Source organism: Haliotis rufescens, unplaced genomic scaffold (genome assembly GCF_023055435.1).
Source record: "Haliotis rufescens isolate VD_foot unplaced genomic scaffold, xgHalRufe1.0.p SCAF_19, whole genome shotgun sequence".
In the NCBI taxonomy this organism is placed as follows: domain Eukaryota; kingdom Metazoa; phylum Mollusca; class Gastropoda; order Lepetellida; family Haliotidae; genus Haliotis; species Haliotis rufescens.
In genome coordinates this window covers 22,640,078-22,663,062 of record NW_025963879.1, presented here as the reverse complement: position 1 = coordinate 22,663,062, position 22,985 = coordinate 22,640,078, and the positions used below count along the sequence as shown (strand labels likewise).

General features: G+C 42.7%; 1 protein-coding gene across 1 annotated transcript in view; it reads right to left on the bottom strand.

The window, feature by feature from the left end:
* Positions 1–493: 493 nt before the first annotated feature.
* LOC124135311 (probable methyltransferase-like protein 24) overlaps positions 494–22,985 on the bottom strand; it is a 28,740-nt gene continuing 6,248 nt past the window's right edge. Inside the window, exons 2-7 of the mRNA XM_048399003.1 lie at positions 11,024–11,174; positions 9,945–10,078; positions 6,722–6,850; positions 2,807–2,881; positions 1,911–2,058; positions 494–948 (exon numbers count right to left, since the gene is read on the bottom strand). Of these exons, the coding sequence (XP_048254960.1) occupies positions 619–948; positions 1,911–2,058; positions 2,807–2,881; positions 6,722–6,850; positions 9,945–10,078; positions 11,024–11,174 (967 nt within the window). The 3' untranslated portion in view covers positions 494–618. The remainder of the gene's footprint in view (positions 949–1,910; positions 2,059–2,806; positions 2,882–6,721; positions 6,851–9,944; positions 10,079–11,023; positions 11,175–22,985) is intronic.

Genomic DNA, 22,985 nt, shown 5'->3' with positions numbered 1-22,985 from the left:
TGGGGTTTAACGTAGCGTCCCTTGATTATTGCACTTAATATGCCACGTGCATGCAGGTGTATGTGGCTGCTTGTACTAGTCCGGACTGATGCCGATTTATAGTGCTGGCCCACTGGCGCACATGAATACCCCACTCAGACACAAGTATACTGACTCCGAGCAGACAAGTCCTTGTTGTATCCTCAACATGCCGAGGGTCAGGCAGGGTAACAACAAGTTCCATCGTTTAACGTCTTTGGTTGGACGTGGCCGGGGATCGAACCCCGGACATTCCGCTCTCCGGACGGACGCTCTACCACTAGACCAGGAAAATGACAATATGTTCGTTTTGATATTTTGTATGTAAGGCGTCATTCACATACAAATACATTAACAGCATATTTATAATGTCAATTAAACTATGACAATGCTGACACATTTCATCAATGATGACGTGACGTAACAAACAAATTTCACTAATTGGAAGCTAACTATACATTTAAAAAACGTATTATTGAGAAATATTTATCTTTTATTCAAATATTGTGTCAACCGATGAATTGACAAATCAACGACTATATATACAACTGATTATTACAACTCAAGAGTTTCGCAGCCTAAACAAGCTCCACCCCTTTATTACATTCCCATCTTAATCTTCGTCTGAACCATAGCGATCTCCTGACAACTGGTCCTCATCATGCCAAATCTAGATCTGAATTGACAGGATCCAAGATTCTTGTGTGTTAAGAAAATACGGAAACCAAGTTGATGTAGTTGTCTCAGTGTTCTCAAATATTCCAAATAATCTTTAGCTGGGACCTCGTAAATATACGTTTTATTTCTTATCCAGCTGTGGAGCTCCAGATCGAGGGTGGTGACGTCATCCAGGAAGCCGCTTGCAATGGCTTGTGGGAGAACTTTCCATTCCCAGTGTTCAATGTCCATCTTTAAGACATGGACACGTCGCTGAAAGAAATACTAACATGAATAATATCACAAGTGTGATGTGGACCCATCGTGATGATAAACCGATATTTAAAAGACTGAGAAGGATGATTGTCAATTTTGGTGGAAATAACTGAGTTCTAAGTTAATTCATAAACATGCAATTATTTGTTTTACTTTCAAACACAAGAACGACTAAATGATCGAAAAAGGCCAACGTCAACTTCATGGGCAATGAGAATATATATATATCAGCGAACGTCATCGATGGCCTATGCCTCCCTATCATATCCCAGACGTGTTAATTTGGGGAAGGTCTTGGCTCATTGCTGGCCATGGCATTCTAGGGATGTTATGCTGCTGGAGGTGAGCATTGACCAACACGTCTTGCAAACGGGACAATAAAAGGTGTCAGTATGTTTCCCGATAGTACTGTCCACTGACCCTTTCTTACCCAATATGGAGTGGGGCTCGCTCAGTCATAGTGATGCCACCCCACATCATAACCGCTAAATATGTCATGAGGTTGACATTGGCTTGACGTTCATTTCGACGTCTCTAGACACGACCGCGCCTATCAAGAAGTGCAAAGTGCTTCGGGACAGGTGACCAGCGACTATTATCTCAGCCTCGTCGTTGACCTGCATGTAGACCTGGTTTAGGATCAATCGATACGAACTCTTACCTTTTTGTTTTTTAAGTTGTATCATTTTATTTTTATAATCGACTAAAGAATTAAGTGACTGTGCGTCATCACTTGGCCACAGTTATCTCATTTTGGTTTTCCTAAACCTCACGGAGTATATCGATGCTCACATCATTAAACACTGCTGGTTGGCCTCATCCAGGATTTGAAAACATGACAACGTCACACAAATGACTTCAATATATAACGCCACCTGCTTGTCGTTAAATTGCTGAAAAAAAATCAATAAATTTCCAGATTTAAATGAAGATATGGTTTGAGTAGAGAGTTGTCTCACCTTTGCGTGGCCAAGTTCCTGTTTGATTGCTCCCAGTGTACGCATCTCCCATCCCGTCTTGTTGGCTGGGATGTGAACATTAACGTCCGACAATCCTATGCTATGGAAAAATACTCGCTCACTCCTTCTGTAGCTCTTTTGTGTCATGCTGGAATTTGAGAAAATATATTGGGTCGTATGGTCTAGAAAGAAATCAGGCTGTAACATAAAAGGAAAAACATACTCAGATACCTTGTTCCAATTTAAGAGCATGGTTCGGAGCATATTTTCTTACACACCTGACATGTGTGTGAGATCGAGTTCCGGAACCGTCATTGGCTTCTCCATGGTGATGACCCAAGGTCAGATTATGACGGATCTATTTTCCTGATTGTAACTCACTGATATGTTTCCTACGTCTGTATCAAAACTTTGTAGTTTTATTGAGTTCAATAAATGTTCTTTGAGGTTGAACAGTTTGAATCATCATCATCGCCTTGATAATCCACAGACATGGCGGAAACCTTTCTTGTGGAGGGTCACACTAGGAATGGGTAGTTAGCAATAAGCCGGATGACATTACCGTTGTTTTATGTATTAATACACCGCTGCGATCATGAGAATAGAGAAGATATGCATCTATTTGATGGTAAAATGGTATGGTATGTAAGACACAGATTGCTGCAGCCGTTGTAAGATAACTGGTACTTGACACACTCGTTTTAGAAATATCTTACAGACACCCGAAATCATCCCCCATACACACATCCCGGTGAATATTGTATGGTCGGTCCCCAACACATGCAAACGATGTGCGCCAGGCCAACGTATAATCTAACTATGATGATTATTCAGTTTATTGTGCTATAACTTCAGTGGCATTGGAAGATGACAAGAAACACTAAACCGTTACGTACCTCGGATCAAATGAATGAACTTCACACCCGTACTGCTTTGCTATAGCATCGTCAAAACTAAAGTCATTTTTTATCCTGAAACAGAACACATCTGCTTAAATAGAAGTTAAAGAAGACACGACACTTGCTGGAGGGACTGTATAGTAATGTGAAGTGTTTACCCGACAGAGTAGGCCTGACACTTTCTGAAGGGTTGCAGAGTAATGTGAAATATTTACCCGACAGAGTAGACATGACACTTGCTGGATGGGATGTATTGTATTGTGAAGTGTTTACCCGACATAGTAGACTAGACACTTGCTGGATGGGTTGTATATTAATGTGAAGTGTTTACCCGACAGAGTAGACTAGACACTTGCTGGAAGGGCTGTATAGTAATTTGAAGTGTTTACCCGACAGAGTAGACTAGACACTTGCTGGAGGGGCTGTATAGTAATTTGAAGTGTTTACCCGACAGAGTAGACTAGACACTTGCTGGAGGGGCTGTATAGTAAATTTCAAGTGTTTACCCGACAGAGTAGACAAGACACTTGCTGGAGGAGCTGTATAGTAAATGTGAAGTGTTTACCAGACAGAGTAGACGAGACACTTGCTGGTGGGACTGTATAGTAATGTGTAGTGTTTGCCCGAGAGAGTAGACTAGACACTTGCTGGAGGGACTGTATAGTTATGTGGAGTGTTTACCCGACAGAGTAGACTAGACGCTTGCTGGAGGGACTGTATAGTAATGTGAAGTGTTTACCTGACAGAGTAGACTAGACACTTGCTGGTGGGACTGTATAGTAATGTGAAGTATTAACTGGACAGAGTAGACTAGACACTTGCTGGAGGGACTGTATAGTAATGTGAAGTGTTTACCTGACAGAGTAGACAAGACACTTGCTGGAGGGACTGTATAGTACTGTAAAGTGTTTACCCGACAGAGTAGAATAGACACTTGCTGGAGGGGCTGTATAGTAATGTGAAGTGTTTACCCGACAGAGTAGACAAGACACTTGCTGGAGGGACTGTATAGTTATGTGGAGTGTTTACATGACAGAGTAGACTAGACACTTGCTGGTGGGACTGTATAGTAATGTGAAGTATTAACCGGACAGAGTAGACAAGACACTTGCTGGAGGGGCTGTATATTAATGTGAAGTGTTTACCCGACAGAGTAGACAAGATACTTGCTGGAAGGGCTGTATAGCAATGTGAAGTGTTTACCCGACAGAGTAGACTAGACACTTGCTGGAGGGGCTGTATAGTAAATTTGAAGTGTTTACCCGACAGAGTAGACAAGACACTTGCTGGAGGGGTTGTACAGTAAATGTGAAGTGTTTACCCGACAGAGTAGACGAGACACTTGCTGGTGGGACTGTATAGTAATGTGTAGTGTTTACCCGAGAGAGTAGACTAGACACTTGCTGGAGGGACTGTATAGTTATGTGGAGTGTTTACATGACAGAGTAGACTAGACACTTGCTGGTGGGACTGTATAGTAATGTGAAGTATTAACCGGACAGAGTAGACAAGACACTTGCTGGAGGGGTTGTATAGGAATGTGAAGTGTTTACCGGACAGAGTAGACTAGACACTTGCTGGAGGGGCTGTATATTAATGTGAAGTGTTTACCCGACAGAGTAGACAAGATACTTGCTGGAAGGGCTGTATAGCAATTTGAAGTGTTTACCCGACAGAGTAGACTAGACACTTGCTGGAGGGGCTGTATAGTAAATTTGAAGTGTTTACCCGACAGAGTAGACAAGACACTTGCTGGAGGGGTTGTATAGTAAATGTGAAGTGTTTACCCGACAGAGTAGACTAGACACTTGCTGGAGGGACTGTATAGTTATGTGGAGTGTTTACATGACAGAGTAGACTAGACACTTGCTGGTGGGACTGTATAGTAATGTGAAGTATTAACCGGACAGAGTAGACTAGACGCTTGCTGGAGGGGTTGTATAGGAATGTGAAGTGTTTACCGGACAGAATAGACTAGACACTTGCTGGAGGGGCTGTATAGTAAATGTGAAGTGTTTACCTGACAGAGTAGACTAGACACTTGCATGTGGGACTGTATAGTAATGTGAAGTATTTACCCGACAGAGTAGACTAGACACTTGCTGGAGGGACTGGATAGTAATGTGAAGTATTTACCGTATAAAGTAGACTAGATACTTCCTGGTGGGACTGGATAGTAATATGAAGTGTTTACATGACAGAGTAGACTAGACACTTGCTGGAGGGACTGTATAGTAATGTGAAGTGTTTACCTGACAGAGTAGACAAGACACTTGCTGGAGGGACTGTATAGTACTGTGAAGTGTTTACCCGACAGAATAGAATAGACACTTGCTGGAGGGGCTGTATAGTAATGTGAAGTGTTTACCCGACAGAGTAGACTATACACTTGCTGGAGGGGTTGTATAGTAATGAGAAGTATTTACCCGACAGAGTAGGCTAGACACTTGCTGGAGGGGTTGTATAGTAATGTGAAGTATTTACCCGACAGAGTAGACTAGACACTTGCTGGTGGGACTGTATAGAAATGTGAAGTGTTTACCTGACAGAGTAGACTAGACACTTGCTGAGGGACGGTATAGTAATGTGAAGTGTTTACCTGACAGAGTAGACAAGACACTTGCTGGAGGGACTGTATAGTACTGTGAAGTGTTTACCCGACAGAATAGAATAGACACTTGCTGGAGGGGCTGTATAGTAATGTGAAGTGTTTACCCGACAGAGTAGACTAGACACTTGCTGGAGGGGTTGTATAGTAATGAGAAGTATTTACCCGACAGAGTAGGCTAGACACTTGCTGGAGGGGTTGTATAGTAATGTGAAGTATTTACCCGACAGAGTAGAATAGACACTTGCTGAGGGACGGTATAGTAATGTGAAGTGTTTACCTGACAGAGTAGACTAGACACTTGCTGGAGGGACTGTATAGTTATGTGGAGTGTTTACATGACAGAGTAGACTAGACACTTGCTGGTGGGACTGTATAGTAATGTGAAGTATTAACCGGACAGAGTAGACAAGACACTTGCTGGAGGGGTTGTATAGTAATGTGAAGTATTTACCCGACAGAGTAGACTAGACACTTGCTGGAGGGGTTGTATAGTAATGAGAAGTATTTACCCGACAGAGTAGACTAGACACTTGATGGAGGGACTGCATAGTAATGTGAAGTATTTACCCGACAGAGTAGACAAGACACTTGCTGGAGGGGTTGTATAGTAATGTGAAGTGTTTACCGGACAGAGTGGACTAGACACTTGCTGAGGGACGGTATAGTAATGTGAAGTGTTTACCTGACAGAGTAGACTAGACACTTGCTGGAGGGACTGTATAGTAACGTGAAGTGTTTACCTGACAGAGTAGACTAGACACTTGCTGGAGGTACTGTATAGTAATGTGAAGTGTTTACCTGACAGAGTAGACTAGACACTTGCTGGAGGGACTGTATAGTACTGTGAAGTGTTTACCCGACAGAGTAGAATAGACACTTGCTGGAGGGGCTGTATAGTAATGTGAAGTGTTTACCCGACAGAGTAGACTAGACACTTGCTGGAGGGGTTGTATAGTAATGAGAAGTATTTACCCGACAGAGTAGACTAGACACTTGCTGGTGGGACTGTATAGTAATGTGAAGTGTTTACATGGCAGAGTAGACAAGACACTTGCTGGAGGGGTTGTATAGTAATGTGAAGTGTTTACCCGACAGAGTAGACAAGACACTTGCTGGAGGGGTTGTATAGTAATGTGAAGTGTTTACCGGACAGAGTGGACTAGAAACTTGCTGGAGGTACTGTATAGTAATGTGAAGTGTTTACCTGACAGAGTAGACTAGACACTTGCTGGAGGGCTGTATAGTAATGTGGATTATTAACCCGACAGAGTAGACTAGACACGTGTATTTACAGTATTTACCCGGCAGAGTAGACCAGGCAATTGTTGGGGGGCCTGTATTGCTGATCGTGACACACTTCCCATCCACCGTCCTTCAGTTTACCCAGGCGGACGATGTTTCTACACAGCACACCAACATTATCCACATACCTAAAATGAAAACCCAATTATGAGTCTGTAAAATAAAACACTTCAGCGAAATAACCTTTTTTTTCATTTCTTCCATGGTAGTTTTCGACTGGGAACAAAATCTTGAGAACTATATGTTTACCTCCTAAAAGTTCATTCATTTACACGCCAAAAGGAGTATCTGTGATACAGACAATTAATAGTAGATAATCTCTGACACAGTGAGGTCAGACAGGACGGTCATATTTACAGGTGAGAGAGGAGGGTTACCTGTGATACAGACAAGTGAAATAGGAGGGTTACCTGTGATACAGACAGATGCGAAAGGAGGGTTACCTGTGATACAGACAGGTGAGAGTGGAGGGTTACCTGTAATACAGACAGGTTAGAGTGGAGGGTTACCTGTAATACAGTCAGGTGAAAGGGGAGGGTTACCTGGGATACAGACAGGTGAAAGGGGAGGGTCACCTGTGATACAGACAGGTCAGAGTGCAGGTTGGCTGTGACACAGGCAGGTGAGAGAGGAGGGTTACCTGTGATCCAGACAGGTGAGAGAGAGGAGGTTACCTGTGACACAGGCGGGTAAGATATGAGGTTACCTGTGAGAGAGGAGGGTTACCTGTGATACAGACAAGTGAAATAGGAGGGTTACCTGTGATACAGACAGGTGAGAGGGGAGGGTTACCTGTAATACAGTCAGGTGAGAGGGGAGGGTTATCTGGGATACAGGCAGGTGAGAGAGGAGGGTTACCTGTGATCCAGACAGGTGAGAGAGAGGAGGTTACCTGTGACACAGGCGGGTCAGATATGAGGGCTTACTTGTGATACAGTTAGGTGAGAGATAAGGGTCAGACAGGACGGTCATATTTACAGGTGAGAGAGGAGGGTTACCTGTGATACAGACAAGTGAAATAGGAGGGTTACCTGTGATACAGACAGATGAGAAAGGAGGGTTACCTGTGATACAGACAGGTGAGAGTGGAGGGTTACCTGTAATACAGTCAGGTGAGAGGGGAGGGTTACCTGTGATACAGACAGGTGAAATAGGAGGGTTACCTGTGATACAGACAGATGAGAGAGGAGGGTTACCTGTGATACAGACAGGTTAGAGTGGAGGGTTACCTGTAATACAGTCAGGTGAAAGGGGAGGGTTACCTGGGATACAGACAGGTGAAAGGGGAGGGTCACCTGTGATACAGACAGGTCAGAGTGCAGGTTGCCTGTGACACAGGCAGGTGAGAGAGGAGGGTTACCTGTGATCCAGACAGGTGAGAGAGAGGAGGTTACCTGTGACACAGGCGGGTAAGATATGAGGTTACCTGTGAGAGAGGAGGGTTACCTGTGATACAGACAAGTGAAATAGGAGGGTTACCTGTGATACAGACAGGTGAGAGGGGAGGGTTACCTGTAATACAGTCAGGTGAGAGGGGAGGGTTATCTGGGATACAGGCAGGTGAGAGAGGAGGGTTACCTGTGATCCAGACAGGTGAGAGAGAGGAGGTTACCTGTGACACAGGCGGGTCAGATATGAGGGCTTACTTGTGATACAGTTAGGTGAGAGATAAGGGTCAGACAGGACGGTCATATTTACAGGTGAGAGAGGAGGGTTACCTGTGATACAGACAAGTGAAATAGGAGGGTTACCTGTGATACAGACAGGTGAGAGAGGAGGGTTACCTGTGATATAGACAGGTGAGAGAGAGAAGGGTTACCTGTGATTCAGACAGGTGAGAGAGGAGGGTTACCTGTGATACAGACAGGTGAGAGAGGAGGGTTACCTGTGATACAGACAGGTGAGAGAGGAGGGTTACCTGTGATATAGACAGGGGAGAGAGGAGGGTTACCTGTGATACAGACAGGTGAGAGAGGAGGGTTACCTGTGATACAGACAAGTGAAATAGGAGGGTTACCTGTGATACAGACAGGTGAGAGAGGAGGGTTACCTGTGATATAGACAGGTGAGAGAGGAGGGTTATCTGTGATATAGACAGGGGAGAGAGGAGGTTACCTGCGATACAGATAGGTGAGAGAGGAGGGTTATCTGTGATACAGACAGGTGAGAGAGGAGGGTTACCTGTGATATAGACAGGGGAGAGAGGAGGGTTACCTGTGATTCAGACAGGTGAGAGAGGAGGGTTACCTGTGATACAGACAGGTGAGAGAGGAGGGTTACCTGTGATACAGACAGGTGAGAGAGGAGGGCAGCCTGTGATACGGACAGGTGAGAGAGGAGGTTACCTGTGATATAGACAGGGGAGAGAGGAGGGCAGCCTGTGATACGGACAGGTGAGAGAGGAGTTACCTGTGATATAGACAGGGGAGAGAGGAGAGCAACCTGTGATACAGACAGGGGAGAGAGGAGGTTACCTGGGATATAGACAGGGGAGAGAGGAGGTTATCTGTGATATAGACAGGGGAGAGAGGAGGGTTACATGTGATATAGACAGGGGAGAGAGGGGGGTTACCTGTGATATAGACAGGGGAGAGAGGAGGGCAACCTGTGATATAGGCAGGTGAGAGAGGAGGGTTACCTGTGATATAGACAGAGGAGAGAGGAGGGTTACCTGTGATATAGACAGGGGAGAGAGGAGGGTTACCTGTGATATAGACAGGTGAGAGAGGAGGGTTATCTGTGATACAGACAGGGGGGAGAGGAGGGTTACATGTGATATAGACAGGGGAGAGAGGAGGGTTACCTGTGATATAGACAGGGGAGAGAGGAGGGTTACCTGTGATACAGACAGGGGGGAGAGGAGGGTTACATGTGATATAGACATTGGGGAGATAGGAGGGTTACCTGTGATACAGACAGGTGAGAGAGGATGGCAACCTTTGATATAGACAGGTGAGAGAGGAGGGTTACATGTGATATAGACAGGGGAGAGAGGAGGGTTATCTGTGATATTTTTATATGTGATATAGACAGGTGAGAGAGGATGGCAACCTGTGATGTAGACAGGTGAGAGAGGAGGTTACCTGTGATATAGACAGAGGAGAGAGGAGGGTTACCTGTGATACAGACAGATGATAGAGGAGGTTACCTGTGATACAGAGAGTTTAGGGAGGAGGGTTACATGTGATACATATTAGAAGAAATGATATTTTATATATTTACCCGTGATAAAGAGCCGCTATTTCTTCGTATGTCATGCTCTTTAGGATGTCATCCGATGGTATTTTAAAAGGGTCTTCGTTGTTTATTAATTCGTGGTTGGATTCTTTTTTAAGAAGTTTCCTGTCATGCCCTTCCTGAAAGAGAAAAGATCTCGTGACAGTGACGGTCGACCACCGAGTTCGCACAAACAATTGGTCATAACAAACAAATCATCTGTTCGTTGCTAAACATTTGGAACTGCCTCCGTGGTCTAGAGGTAGAGCGTCCGCCCTTAGAGCGGAAGGTCCTGGGTTCGATCCCCGGCCGCGTCATACCAAAAGACGTTAAAATATGGTACTTGTTGTTACCCTGTCTGGCGCTCGGCATTAAGGTGCTAAAACAAGGACTGGTCGGCTCGGGGCTGCGGCATGGTATCTCAGTGGGCTATCACTATAAATCGGCATCAGTCCGGACTAGTACAGGCAGCCACACACACACACGTGCATGCACGTCGCTATATAAGTGCAATAATCTTGGACGCGACCTTCGCCTCACCAAACATTTGGCAGTTTCCTAACCTGTGTCCTCTTGTGGTGACGCCTTAACCATCAGACAAATAATCACCAATGTAATTTTTTGCTGCTCGGATAAATGTTTCCATATAATTATGTGTCATGATATGGTTACATTATCAGAGTGGGAGAGTAGGGTTTAGAGCCGCTTTAAATATTATTCACGTTTACCACTGTCGTGAAAGCCAGTAGCACAGCTAGCCAGACCTAGACACATAATCAGGCGATCTGCGATTCGAACCCACGATCACAGATTCCTGGGGTGTCCGAGTGGTCAGAAAGCTAATATTCCAGGTATATTACTCTTGATTTATCTTGAATTTGAACCACGATCAGCGTATCCTGGTACAGCTAAGAGGCCCAACTCTGAACAGCAAATTTCGGCGTCGTAGATCACTTACCCCTGACTCATTATTGTTAAATGTAAAGAGACAGTGACTAATGAACGCTCGCCTGGAGGGGACCCTGGGTTCGAATCCCATTTGGATTCAATAAATATTGACGATCGTTCTGCAGTTATATACTCACCTTGAATATACGCCTTTTTTCATAATCTTGCCGACTGAGAGCATCCTCTTTGTCGTGTTTTGTCTCTATGGCTAACTTTTTCACAGTTACAAGGAAAATAAATGCTCCAATCAGTCCAACTGTCCATTTGCATACACTCCCTTTGGTAAACCTGGAATAAAAAAGGAAAAGTGTTGATAAGATCCTGTCTTATGGGTAAAAGTGCATCACGCGCACAACAGAAGCTAAACTGAGTGGCAAAAGAAAGCATACCGAGTTCGTTCATTATGTAATTGGAAATTGAAGACTTTTGAAATATTGAAAAGTTTGAAATATTGAAAAACTTCAAACTTCAAAGATAAGATGTACATGATACTCATTGACAGTTGTGGATTATGCGAGCAAATTTCGTAAATAAACTGACGTCCAAAAGAAACTTTACCAGAGTTTGAAATCGCTCTTGCTAAAAAAGAACAAAACATACATGCATGAAGTAAAGTGTATTGAGAAGATCAATATATCAACATAATCAACACTGAAAATGACAATCATACCACGACCGAGAATGACGTCAGAGCCCCCCAAAGTTGGGTGTGGTACAAAACTCGAGCTTTCAGAATCATGGACAATAGGCAGAGTACATAAACAAACGCTCACGTTCAATAACAAGTCATTAGTAGTGTGTGTGACCACCAAATGCCTCAATACACGCAAAAACTCTTCGACGCACAGAAAAAGTCAGTCGTCTGATGAGGTCACCTGGGATATGACGCCATTCTTCTTGGGGGGCCAAGATCAGTTCTTGCCGGTTGGCTGGAGAGTGTGGTCGTTGTCGAACACGACGATCCATCAAGTCCAAGAGGTGTTCTATGGGGGACATGTCGGGTGAGCGTGCAGGCCACGGCAGGGCGTTGACGTTGTTGGCTGCGTGACAATTCTGGCTGTATGGGCTCTAGCGTTGTCATGCTGATAAATGACACCACGTGGCTGCATTTGGAGAAATGGTAGGACAACTGGACGAAGAATGTTATCCATGTAAAGCTGAGCTGTCAAGCTTCCGTCAACGATGACCAGCGGTGTCCTCTCATGGCCACAGGTCCCTCCCTACACCATGACACTCCCTCCACCTTTTGGTACGACCTCCTGCACGCAACACGCCGCCGTTCGTTCACCCCTTCGGCGGTAAACACGTTGTCTTCCATCAGCCCTAAACATACAGAATCGACTTTCGTAAGTGAAGACAACCCTCTGCCAGTCACGTCGTTGCCAACGTCGTACAGTCCGGGCCCATCTCAATCGCAGACGACGATGTTGCGCTGGCAACAGCTGTCCTCAGTATGGTCTAAAAGCCCTGATTCCATGAGCCCTGAGTCTCCTGGCCACTGTCTGTCGACTAACCCTGTGACCTAAGGCATTTGTCGCCGATGACGTCACTGTCAGGAAACGATTTCGGAGGTGCAAGGTACGCAAGTACCGGTCACCATGGGGCGTGGTCACCCTGGGTCTGCCTGTTCTTGGCCTGTCAGCGGTCCCCCCTGTCTGTCTGTAACGTTGCATCAAGTTGGTAACGGCAACACGGGAGCAACCGAAGGTTCGTGCAATATGGGCGTGGGTGGCTCCAATCTGTACCATACCCAAGGCTCGTTCACGTTGTTCGACTGTGAGTCGTGTCATTTCTTTTGTGTTTTTTTTTAATCACTGTGGATGTCTGACTTGCCGTTGCAATCGTTTTATACCCTTATCCGCACGTGCATTTGCAGTTGTCCGTGGTGCACGTGTTTTTCGCGTGTTATCTCGCATACATGTAACAGACGATTAACATTTTCTGCATACACTATTATTGTGTTTTAGATAGACTTCAATGAAAAAAAAAATACTTTGTCTGAAATTTATATTTTCAGTTGTTAAAGTTTCTTTTGGACGTCAGTTTTGTTCAAAGTTGTAAATCAAATTATACTTTTAACACAAATATTTTGCTCCTCAGTTGTTATTTGTTAAGTAGGAAGTTTGTGAATGTGGATGCGTGTCCCAAACGTGTACAGCTTTGGTGAAACCTACAAGCACTGGTATTAAATCTAGAAACACAACCGGGGCGAACAGGGATCCGATCCTACAATCATAGTAGTCTGACGTGCCCAGCAACCCTGCAAAGCGAATTTCGGCGCCTTACACGACTGGGCCACCGGTGACACGACCTGCCCCACCCCAGCCAACCCCCAACCCCAGAGGCGAATTCGACTCAGGGAAAATTCTCCGTTGCACAGCATTGACGAAAATAACGGAGGAACATGACACTTAACTAGTTATAAACAGGGCCGGATTTAGAGGCTTCCCAACCCCTGATTTTTTCAGGTTTACTGCAAATTGAAATCCCGGAAACCATGCAAATCGCGACTGTTCGTGTTTATTATGGATGCAGGCACTGTCATAAAAACTTAAACGAATATCAGTTTATGAAAACGGTCATAATCATAATGATAATAATATTTTGGCGTTTTCTGTTGCTCTTTATAAGTCAACATGTCCAACTATACTAGCCACATAAAGGATTGAAATACAACACAGCAAGAACAAAATGATGCAGACGCTGTAGCAGCTGAATGATCGGACCATAAGAAAATGTCAACGGGACCTGAACAACATATGTTACGATGACGTCAGAAGATCAAAATGGAGTAGGGGGTCAAACGACAAAGTCACAAAGTCAATAACGGGTATGACCACCCTGTGCGTGAATCACAGCAGTGCATCGGCGACGCATGGAGTCCACCAAATGGGCATGGAAGGCCTGGGGAATGGCCTGCCATATCCTCCTCAAATCCTGTGCCAAGTCACGGACGTTATCTGGAGGATGTGGAAGACGACGCAGACGGCGCTCTATTTCATCCCACACATGCTCTATAGGGGAGAGATCTGGAGAATTTGCAGGCCATGGCAGTAACATGACATTGTTATGGTGAAGGAAATCCATTGCGACCCTAGCCGTGTGAGGACGAGCGTTGTCCTGTTGAAATGTCAATCCCGGGCTATGACGTTGCAGGAAAAGAATGACCACAGGCCTCAGAATCTGATCTCTGTAGCCAACACCGGTGAGATTGACCTGAACAACCACCAAAGGGGTTCGGTGCCGTGCTGTTATCCCACCCCAAATCATCACAGAGCCACCTCCAAAACGATTCCTCTCCACAATACAGTTGCGTTCATAACGTTCTCCCAAACGCCGGTAGACACGTTGGCGCCCGTCACTGTGGGAAATGTTGTACCTCAATTCATCTGTAAAGACAACATTTCTCCACCATATTCGAGGTTGGCGAACATGCTTTCGACACCATCTTAGACGGTTGACTCGATGACGGTGTGTCAGGATGGGACGTATGGCAGGGCGTCGTTGTCGAATCCCGTACTGACGTAAACGATTCCTGACAGTGTTGGGATGGACACGGCGCAGTCCAGGAATTGTCTGGGACGTCGTTACTGTCGTTTGGAACCTGTGTCGGAGATGTGTAACTCGAATCCATCTGTCCTGTCTTGGCGTCGTTACTCGGGGACGTCCTGAACGTGGGTGGTCGGCAACGTCATTTGTGTTCTGATAACGCCTCACCAATGCCGATATCGTGTTACGATGGCATTGGAAATGTGTTGCCACCTGTTGCTGCCTCATTCCCGCTCGGATCATTCCAATGGCTTCTGACGCTGTGGAGCTGTCAATCTTGGCATGATTTGCTTGTGATATGCTTGTGTCTGCGCCTTAGAAGTTTTGAATTTTTGAATGACCACAGATCATGCTTTCCAAAGTGACAGCGAATTTTGAGTTGCACATGCTGTATACAGCTGCACAGGATGCACGTGCAGTAACACATTGCACGTCCATAGGCCCCAATCAATGACGTCATATCGCATGGCACGTGCATGAGCGTTTGAATGTCTCCAATAATTGCTGTGTTCAAACCTATATTTCATATATGGACGGTGTGCCCTTATATCTATATTTTCTCCGTGCACAGTTTCTTTATGTGGCTAGTATAGTTACAATCAGGGCCGGATTTAGAGGCTTCACAACCCCTGATTTTTTCAGGTTTACTGCAAATAGAAATCCTGAAAACCGTGCACATCGCGACAGTTCGTGTTTATTATGGATGCAGGCGCTGTCATAAAAACTTAAACGAATATCAGTTTATGAAAACGGTCATAATCATAATGATAATAATATTTTGGCGTTTTCTGTTGCTCTTTATGATAAGTAAACATGTCCAACTATTTGTGCCATGGCTCACTTGGCGCTTCATGCGCACATATGTGCAACCAACCGTGCAAACAAGGGCATGTTACTCGTCTTGTCCTAAGACAAGTTTTACCCTCTGATTATTTTAATGCCCGTCATTATAGACAACGGCACATGTGGTTTGGCTTAGGACCAAGAGCCCATGACCAGCCACCTGCAGTGTGCCCCACCACGGGAGCTTGTGGTCGGATTCAGTTGTTGAAAACATTGTGTTGGTGGTGGAATAAACATAACAATAAATAAGACTCTACTCTTTACGGAAGCGTAGTAGGGCCACGGTGAATTTCTTTTGTCTAAGTATCTCCCGCGTAGGACTTAGTATCACCTACGCAGGACTTAGTATCTTCTACGTAGAACTTAGTATCTCCTACATAGGACTTACTATCTCCTACGTAGGACTTAGTATCTCCTACGTAGGACTTAGTATCTTCTACGTAGAACTAAGTATCTCTAACGTAGGACTTACTATCTCCCACGTAGCAGATACTAAGGCCTACGTAGGCGATACTAAGTCCTACGTAGAAGATAGTAATTCTAGGCCATACTCAGTCCTACGTAGGAGATGTACATCAATTCAGAAATTCTTTAACAGTTTAGCGAGCGCTGCGACATCTGAACGTAGGAGATAGTAAATCCTACGTAGGAGATAGTAAGTCCTACGTAGGAGATACTAAGTCCTACGTAGGAGATACTTAGTCCTACGTAGGAGATACTAAGTCCTACGTAGGATGTACTAAGTCCTACGTTGGATATACTAAGTCCTACGTAGGAGATACTTAGACAAAAATAATAAATCACCGTGGCCCTACCACGCTTCCGTAACTCTTGCTATATTATTGACAATACCGGGTTGCATTACTCAACTAAATAAAGCCATCAATATACCTACTCATATTGTGGTTTATTATTAGATATCATTAGCGACAATATTTTTCTATATATGGCTTCCTCCTACTGTCGCAGTTTTGTTAATAATTGCCTCACTGAAATGTTCAGATGTCGCAGCGCTCGCTGAACTGTTAAAGAATTTCTGAATTAGTGTACATAATTTACAAACTGGTGTCAAGAAGCCAACATGCTATTGAATGTTCAGGAAACAATGACGCGATTATGAACTAAATGAAATAAGCCTGATCACAAACTAGCATGGAGTGTTGATACGGATTACATTTACAAAAGGCACAGCAACGATTGTATTTATTGCGTCATCTGAGTCATTTTGAAATCATTCTATAAGACCTTCATACAAAGTATGATAACCATTAATATCCACTGCTGTCGTTTTTAACATTACGAACAATGTTAATTTCGCGAGGAAATGTTGATAATCTTCGAATTTGTCTATACCCGATTATGCGTACCTACACTCGTCCTTAATTGATATGAAGGGCGGTCGGGTTGCCTAGTGGTTAAAGCGTTCGCTCGTCCCGCCGAAGACCCGGGTTCGATTCCCGACATGGGTACAATGTGTGAAGCCAATTTCTGGTGTCCCTCGCCGTGATGTTGCTGGAATATTGCTAAAAGCGGCGTTAAACTATACTTACTCACTTAATTGATATGAAATCATAACTTGGTCCATTAGAGTTACACCTGTCGGTTTCTAATTTCTATGACAACATTATTTGTACTGTCATCCTCGTTATGATATAGGGGACAATGAAAGTGTAGCAGGGTACCTTATATTCTTCCTATAGTTATATCATTATTCATACATCATCATCATAATCATCTATATGTTCAATGTTTGTCTTGTCTACAGTTGAATATCAGTATCTAACTCTTTAAACAACTCAACACCCTTATTTTCAGTCTCTGGGAATCTCTCACCAGATCTTCCCCTTCAACCTTCTGTCTATCTTTAGACATTTTTTACACCTGTAGGGTTTCCCTCAGTCTATTTATATCTTGCATTAAGCACTTCCTTTGATGCTTAATGCAATCTGTCTTCTAATTGGCCACCCTGGTCCTCTACAGGTAGCTTCCTTCCATACCTGACTTCCTCCTCACTTCATGTGCTGCTGTTGAGGAGGAAGGACATTTTCTTTTCTTCAGGTATGGAATGGCCATATTTCAATCTGTTTTCATCTGCTTCTGTCAGAAATTAATATCTATATTAGGGTGCTGAATTAAATTGAATAATATATATATAATATCATTTAAAGTAATATTAAATTAGTAAATGGAATATTGATATTATAAAACTTGCTTGTAAAATAATTAACCACATGGTCCATTTTGGACCATGTGCTTTCCAAGTATCCTATAATGAACATATAACAGTAATTTAACATTAAAGTTAGTTTTAGTATAGTTTATCAATGGCTTTTGTACTTTTATATTTAAGATAAATAATACCTGTAAACTTGCAAATATATGACTTCATGTGCTGCTGTTGAGGAGGAAGGACATTTTCTTTTCTTCAGGTAGTTCTTCAACAGCAGCCACCCCCCTTGAAATAAATCCATTATCACCATCTGCCTGTGTCTGTGTTTCCCAACGGCCCGAGCCGGATAAAAACCACTACCCCGGCTACAAAAGCACAGAAATGTTCTTCATATTGTGTTTTAATTGGATTGAAAGAATAAGCTCTACAAGCTTGTGGAATCTCATTGGTGTGTTTCATCAGTTCGCCAAATGTTAAACATGGAACTTCGCCCTAGAATTGTCACAAACTACAGAGCGCTCCACGAAGGACAGACTGTTTCTTTCAACAAGTCTTTCAGCAATCGTGTCACAGTTGGAATCTACCCCATAGAAAGACTCATTTGGAAGCGCAAGTCTCCCCAGGTATGTTGATATGTTAAATGATGGGAACAATAAGAAAACATATAATATAAAATACATTATGATGATTTTTAAAATGTATTTTATCTCCTATACTTTCGACAAATAGTTTAAGTTGTCAGGTTACATCTCCGAAAACAAACCATCCCAAACAGGAACCTGACAATCCGAAATGAAGGATATGTTATTTTATGCATTATAACACCTGGAAACTTTTGCGATGAACTAAAAGCCTATGTTATTGCGTAAAAAGTCTATGAAACTAAGAGAATTTATATCAAGATAATAATGTAAGCAGAACTCATTGAAGGTCTCTTTTTATAATATCAACCAAAATTCGTCAAGATTTCTGTCCGACAGGCGATTAATTGTACTTGCGTTTTGAAAATCGTTTTGACAATTCCCATAGTAATGCTCATATCAGACATATTCAGACAATATTAAGAGCTATAATTTTAAATACTGCGTTATTTGTTCATGTAAGATATTTAGTATTTATTATGGTTAACGGTTATCCAAAAGTTGTGTTTCAATCACTTGTTTTTGTAAACATTATGGGGGGACGGGTGGCCCAGTCGTCTAAGGCGCCGCGGTTCGCTGTGCAGAGTTGCGTTCCTTGGGCACGCCAGAAACCTATGATTGTGGGTTCGAATCCCGGTTCGCCCCGATTAAGTTTCTAGGTTTGTCAGCACCATACCCGTGCTCGTGGGTTTCACCGAAGTGGTAAACGTCTGAGATCTGCATCACTTCGGGCTTTCCTCCCACATTAAGCTGACACGCCGTGATATGACTGGAATACTGTAAAAAGCGGCGTTAAACCCAACTCAATCACTCACTCACTCTAGCTGGCCAGGCTCGTGGATTTCACTAAAGTGTTAAACCTCTGAGACCTGCATCACCTCGGGCTTTCCTCCCACATTAGGCTGACACGCCCTGATATAACTGACATACTTTCAAAGCGGAGTTAAACCCTACTCGCTCACTTACCAGCATTATTTATTATATATGACTCACTAAGATGAATATTATGTATTACACATTAAATACTAACTGGATGGAAATAAAAAAAATCCCAAACAAGCCCAAAGGGCTAGCATATAAATGAACTGTATTTATATGTTTATATTTCATGGCTACTCACTTCATTGTATTTATATCCTCAAGTTCTAAGCGAGGGACCATCAGACGTGTGGATTATTAAAATAATGACATACAGTGTGTTTCCATTCAACCTATCCCGTGTGTTACCTGAGTGTATCAAATATTAGCTTATTCCTGAGGGAGGTGATATGAATCGAAATTATACTTTTCATTATTTATTGTAGGGTCTTCTTTATCTAGTGGAGTGGGCGGACTGCCCCTTAGAAGAAGACCCCCTTCTGCCATATCCCTGCCATCTCCTGGAGGACTACAACTGCCCTTCCATGGCCGGTGAGCGCCTGAGGCTCGCTTCAGCTTCTGTTGAGAGCTGACTGAAGACAGCAGTCAAGTCGCCAGGTGTTCAACTATCTGCACACATAGAGCTTGATCAACTATCTGCACACATAGAGCTTGATCAACTATCTGCACCCATAGAGCTTGATCAACTATCTGCACCCATAGAGCTTGATCAACTATCTGCACCCATAGAGCTTGATCAACTATCTGCACACATAGAGCTTGATCAACTATCTGCACCCATAGAGCTTGATCAACTACCTGCACACATAGAGCTTGATCAACTATCTGCACACATAGAGCTTGATCAACTATCTGCACACATAGAGCTTGATCAACTATCTGAACCCATAGAGCTTGATCAACTATGTGCACACATAGAGCTTGATCAACTATCTGCACGCATAGAGCTTGACGTATACAGGCACGCATTTGGTCACCTGCCCAGCTATGACAAGGGGGTCCTTCTTCAAAAGAAGGATTTCACTAAACTGTCTGTCTACACACTGGTGGTATACCCTTAACCAACATGGCGAGGGTCATCAGATTAACTGTCCTCTGAGAGTTTCACCGAAGCGTTTAACGGATAAAAACCAAATGATTTACACAAATCTAAAAGCTCTTTTCCATAATTGTTGACAACTGAATCTTTGTTTTTGCGGTCCGGATATAATGGGTGTGCATCAACCTTGTCATGTACCACCTCATCAAGAGGAAAATAGTCAGAGTTGTCAAAATATATAAAATCAGCCTCAACGCCTGTCCGACAATTAAGGTCTCCACAAAAGGATAAATTCACTGTTTGGATATTCATCTTTTAAAATAGCTATATCATTTTCAATAATTTCTATGCCATCATTCTTATAAGTATTTTCTGGTTTGACATAAAAACACCCTATGATTATTCTTTTACAAACATTAAATGGAACTTTCTGTGATTTTTAGCGATAAACCTCACCAGAATTGGAAGACTTGTCGAGTTGTTTTGTTTCTTCTCCAATCTAATTACTGTATCGAACTTGTTTCTATAGCCCACATCTAGCTCTTCGTCGAAATCTGTTTTACTTTATGAATAGTGTCAACATTATCTTCTTTGTCTTCCATGTCTATTCTAAATATAAGTAGGTTGTTTTTCCTAGAGAAAGTTTCACTTCGATCAAGTCTATCTACAAGTGATGAAATCGTCACAGATTGTTGAGCAATTGTCGTCTTTAGCTCGTTGTTTTCTTTTTGGATAGCTTCTAATTTTGAATTGACATAGTGAGGTTACACAAGTATTTGCATTTTCAACATCAACATTTTCAATATCTTTTCACAGATCAACTGAAACGAGTTTGTCAGTATTATTTACAAATGTATCACATAGGGCATTGTCCAACTTATTTACACTTGTACGTTGTATCATCCCAGAACTGACACATTTATTCGTATGTACGGGGTTTACAGGGATATATTTCAGTGAAAAGGACACACCACAATGTACATCCGGGAAATAGGGTCGAAATCACTTTAAGTTATATAAAATGTGTCTATGAGGTGAAAGGTTTTTGCTGAGGCAATACAATTGTCCACTGTACTGGCGTCCTTACAGGTTAACTGCCCGTGTTCCTCATCACAGCCGAGACGGCCATTAAAGATTTTAATTCCAGTATTCCAGTATTCTCACACAACAGTTCCCTCCCCTAGTTGTTAGACGATTTGTCCGTTGCAGCAGCAGTGAAATATTTTTATTTTCAAGTACTTGAATACTCGAGTATAATATATCACTGTCAATATTGTCTTTCGTCACAAATAAAACATCAATTTGAAGATAAAAAATCATGAAGATTTATAGTTCTTGCATTAAAGTCACCCGTTACGCAAATATAGTCTGAATGATTAGAGAAGTTTATTATATCATCCTCAAATGTAAGAAAGTGGTCAGGTGAGGCGTATCGACTGTTTTCAGAGGGTATGTCCAAGATAAACGTCATTATCTACAGGTCTTTTGAGAGCAGATACTATGTTATTACATCATTTGATTTGTCTAATACATGCACATGTTTATTTCTGTTATTCATAAAGATAGAGAATCGAGGTATATTTATATCGTCCTCATCACTTATTCTGGTCTCGGTGAATGCCATACTGTAATACATTGTGAATGAAATCAGGGCTTCAGCAGTCGTGACGTCCACATACATTAAGCGATAACACATTTAACTTACAATGTACATACAAGAGATCTGTAAAATGTGAGTGTTCTGTTGACGTACGCTCCGTCTTCCTATAGCTACCCGTCCGCGTCGTTTAGCTCTAAGTTCGTCGACATTGTGATGCTTCCTCAGCTTTAGAGTGGGTAACCGGACCATAGAGTCTTGATCTGGATCGCACCAGGCCGAGAACACACTGCCGGTGTCACGAAATATATTCGCCCCAGAATAAAATCCCCCCCCCCCCCCCCCCCCCCCGAAATTAACTCTCCCCCCACCCTACGAAATAAAATCTCCCCCCAGAATATTTCCTCCCCCGGTCGTTTTATAAATACTTGCCATGCAGTTGCCAATAGTTTGAATGTTAATTTGTTTATGTGTTTTTTTAATCATTTTTTTTTCTCCTTTATTTTTTCTGAGTTATACATTTAGTTACTGTGTGTGTGTGTGTGTGTGTGTGTGTGTGTGTGTGTGTGTGTGTGTGTGTGGTATTTGTTGATTTTTATTTTTTTTATTGATTTTGAGGGTGTGGAAGGGGTGGGGGTCCCACCTTTCCTTTCGTTTTTCATAATAATATATATATTTTTAAGTTGTATAGAACGTATGAATCCCTTCTCAGATTACTTTATCTCAGTTCTATATGACGTACTATTTTACTTCTCTGTGTCGTTCTTGTTTTCTCTTCAGTGTGAGGTTAAACTGTATCATTTTTACTATTTTGATATTTTGCAATATGTTGTGGTCATCAGTTATGCAAATCAGTTTCGGTGTGTCTTTTTAACAAGATGTTCTTCATTAATATTCACCGCCAGCCCCATTGTAACAATTACATGTACACTTTGCTTTGACGATGCCGGTTGATGTTGTTCAATACAGGTGTTTTTGAATCTATTCTACATGCTAATCATTTCGGGAAGATGATACACATTTATCTATATTTTGGGTTACTTTGCTTATAAAGATTATACATATAAACGTACGCAGTCTTAGTAGATTTTAAAGTAGATTTAATCAGTGCTGAATTAGATAGTTATGATGTTGTATGTTTAACAGAAACCTGGTTGCACCATGATATTCTAGCCCCTGGTATTACACTGATACCATTTTCAAATCGTAGCCTGTATTAAGGAATATATTTTAGATCTTTAATCAGAGTATAACGGCGTGGACATGTTGACAGTTTTTACGTAGTTAGTGTTAAAACCGAATGTTTGCGAGGATTAATAAGATTTCTGAATTCAGTTACAACAGTAACCGTACATGTATTTGTTACATTAAGTCATTTCAT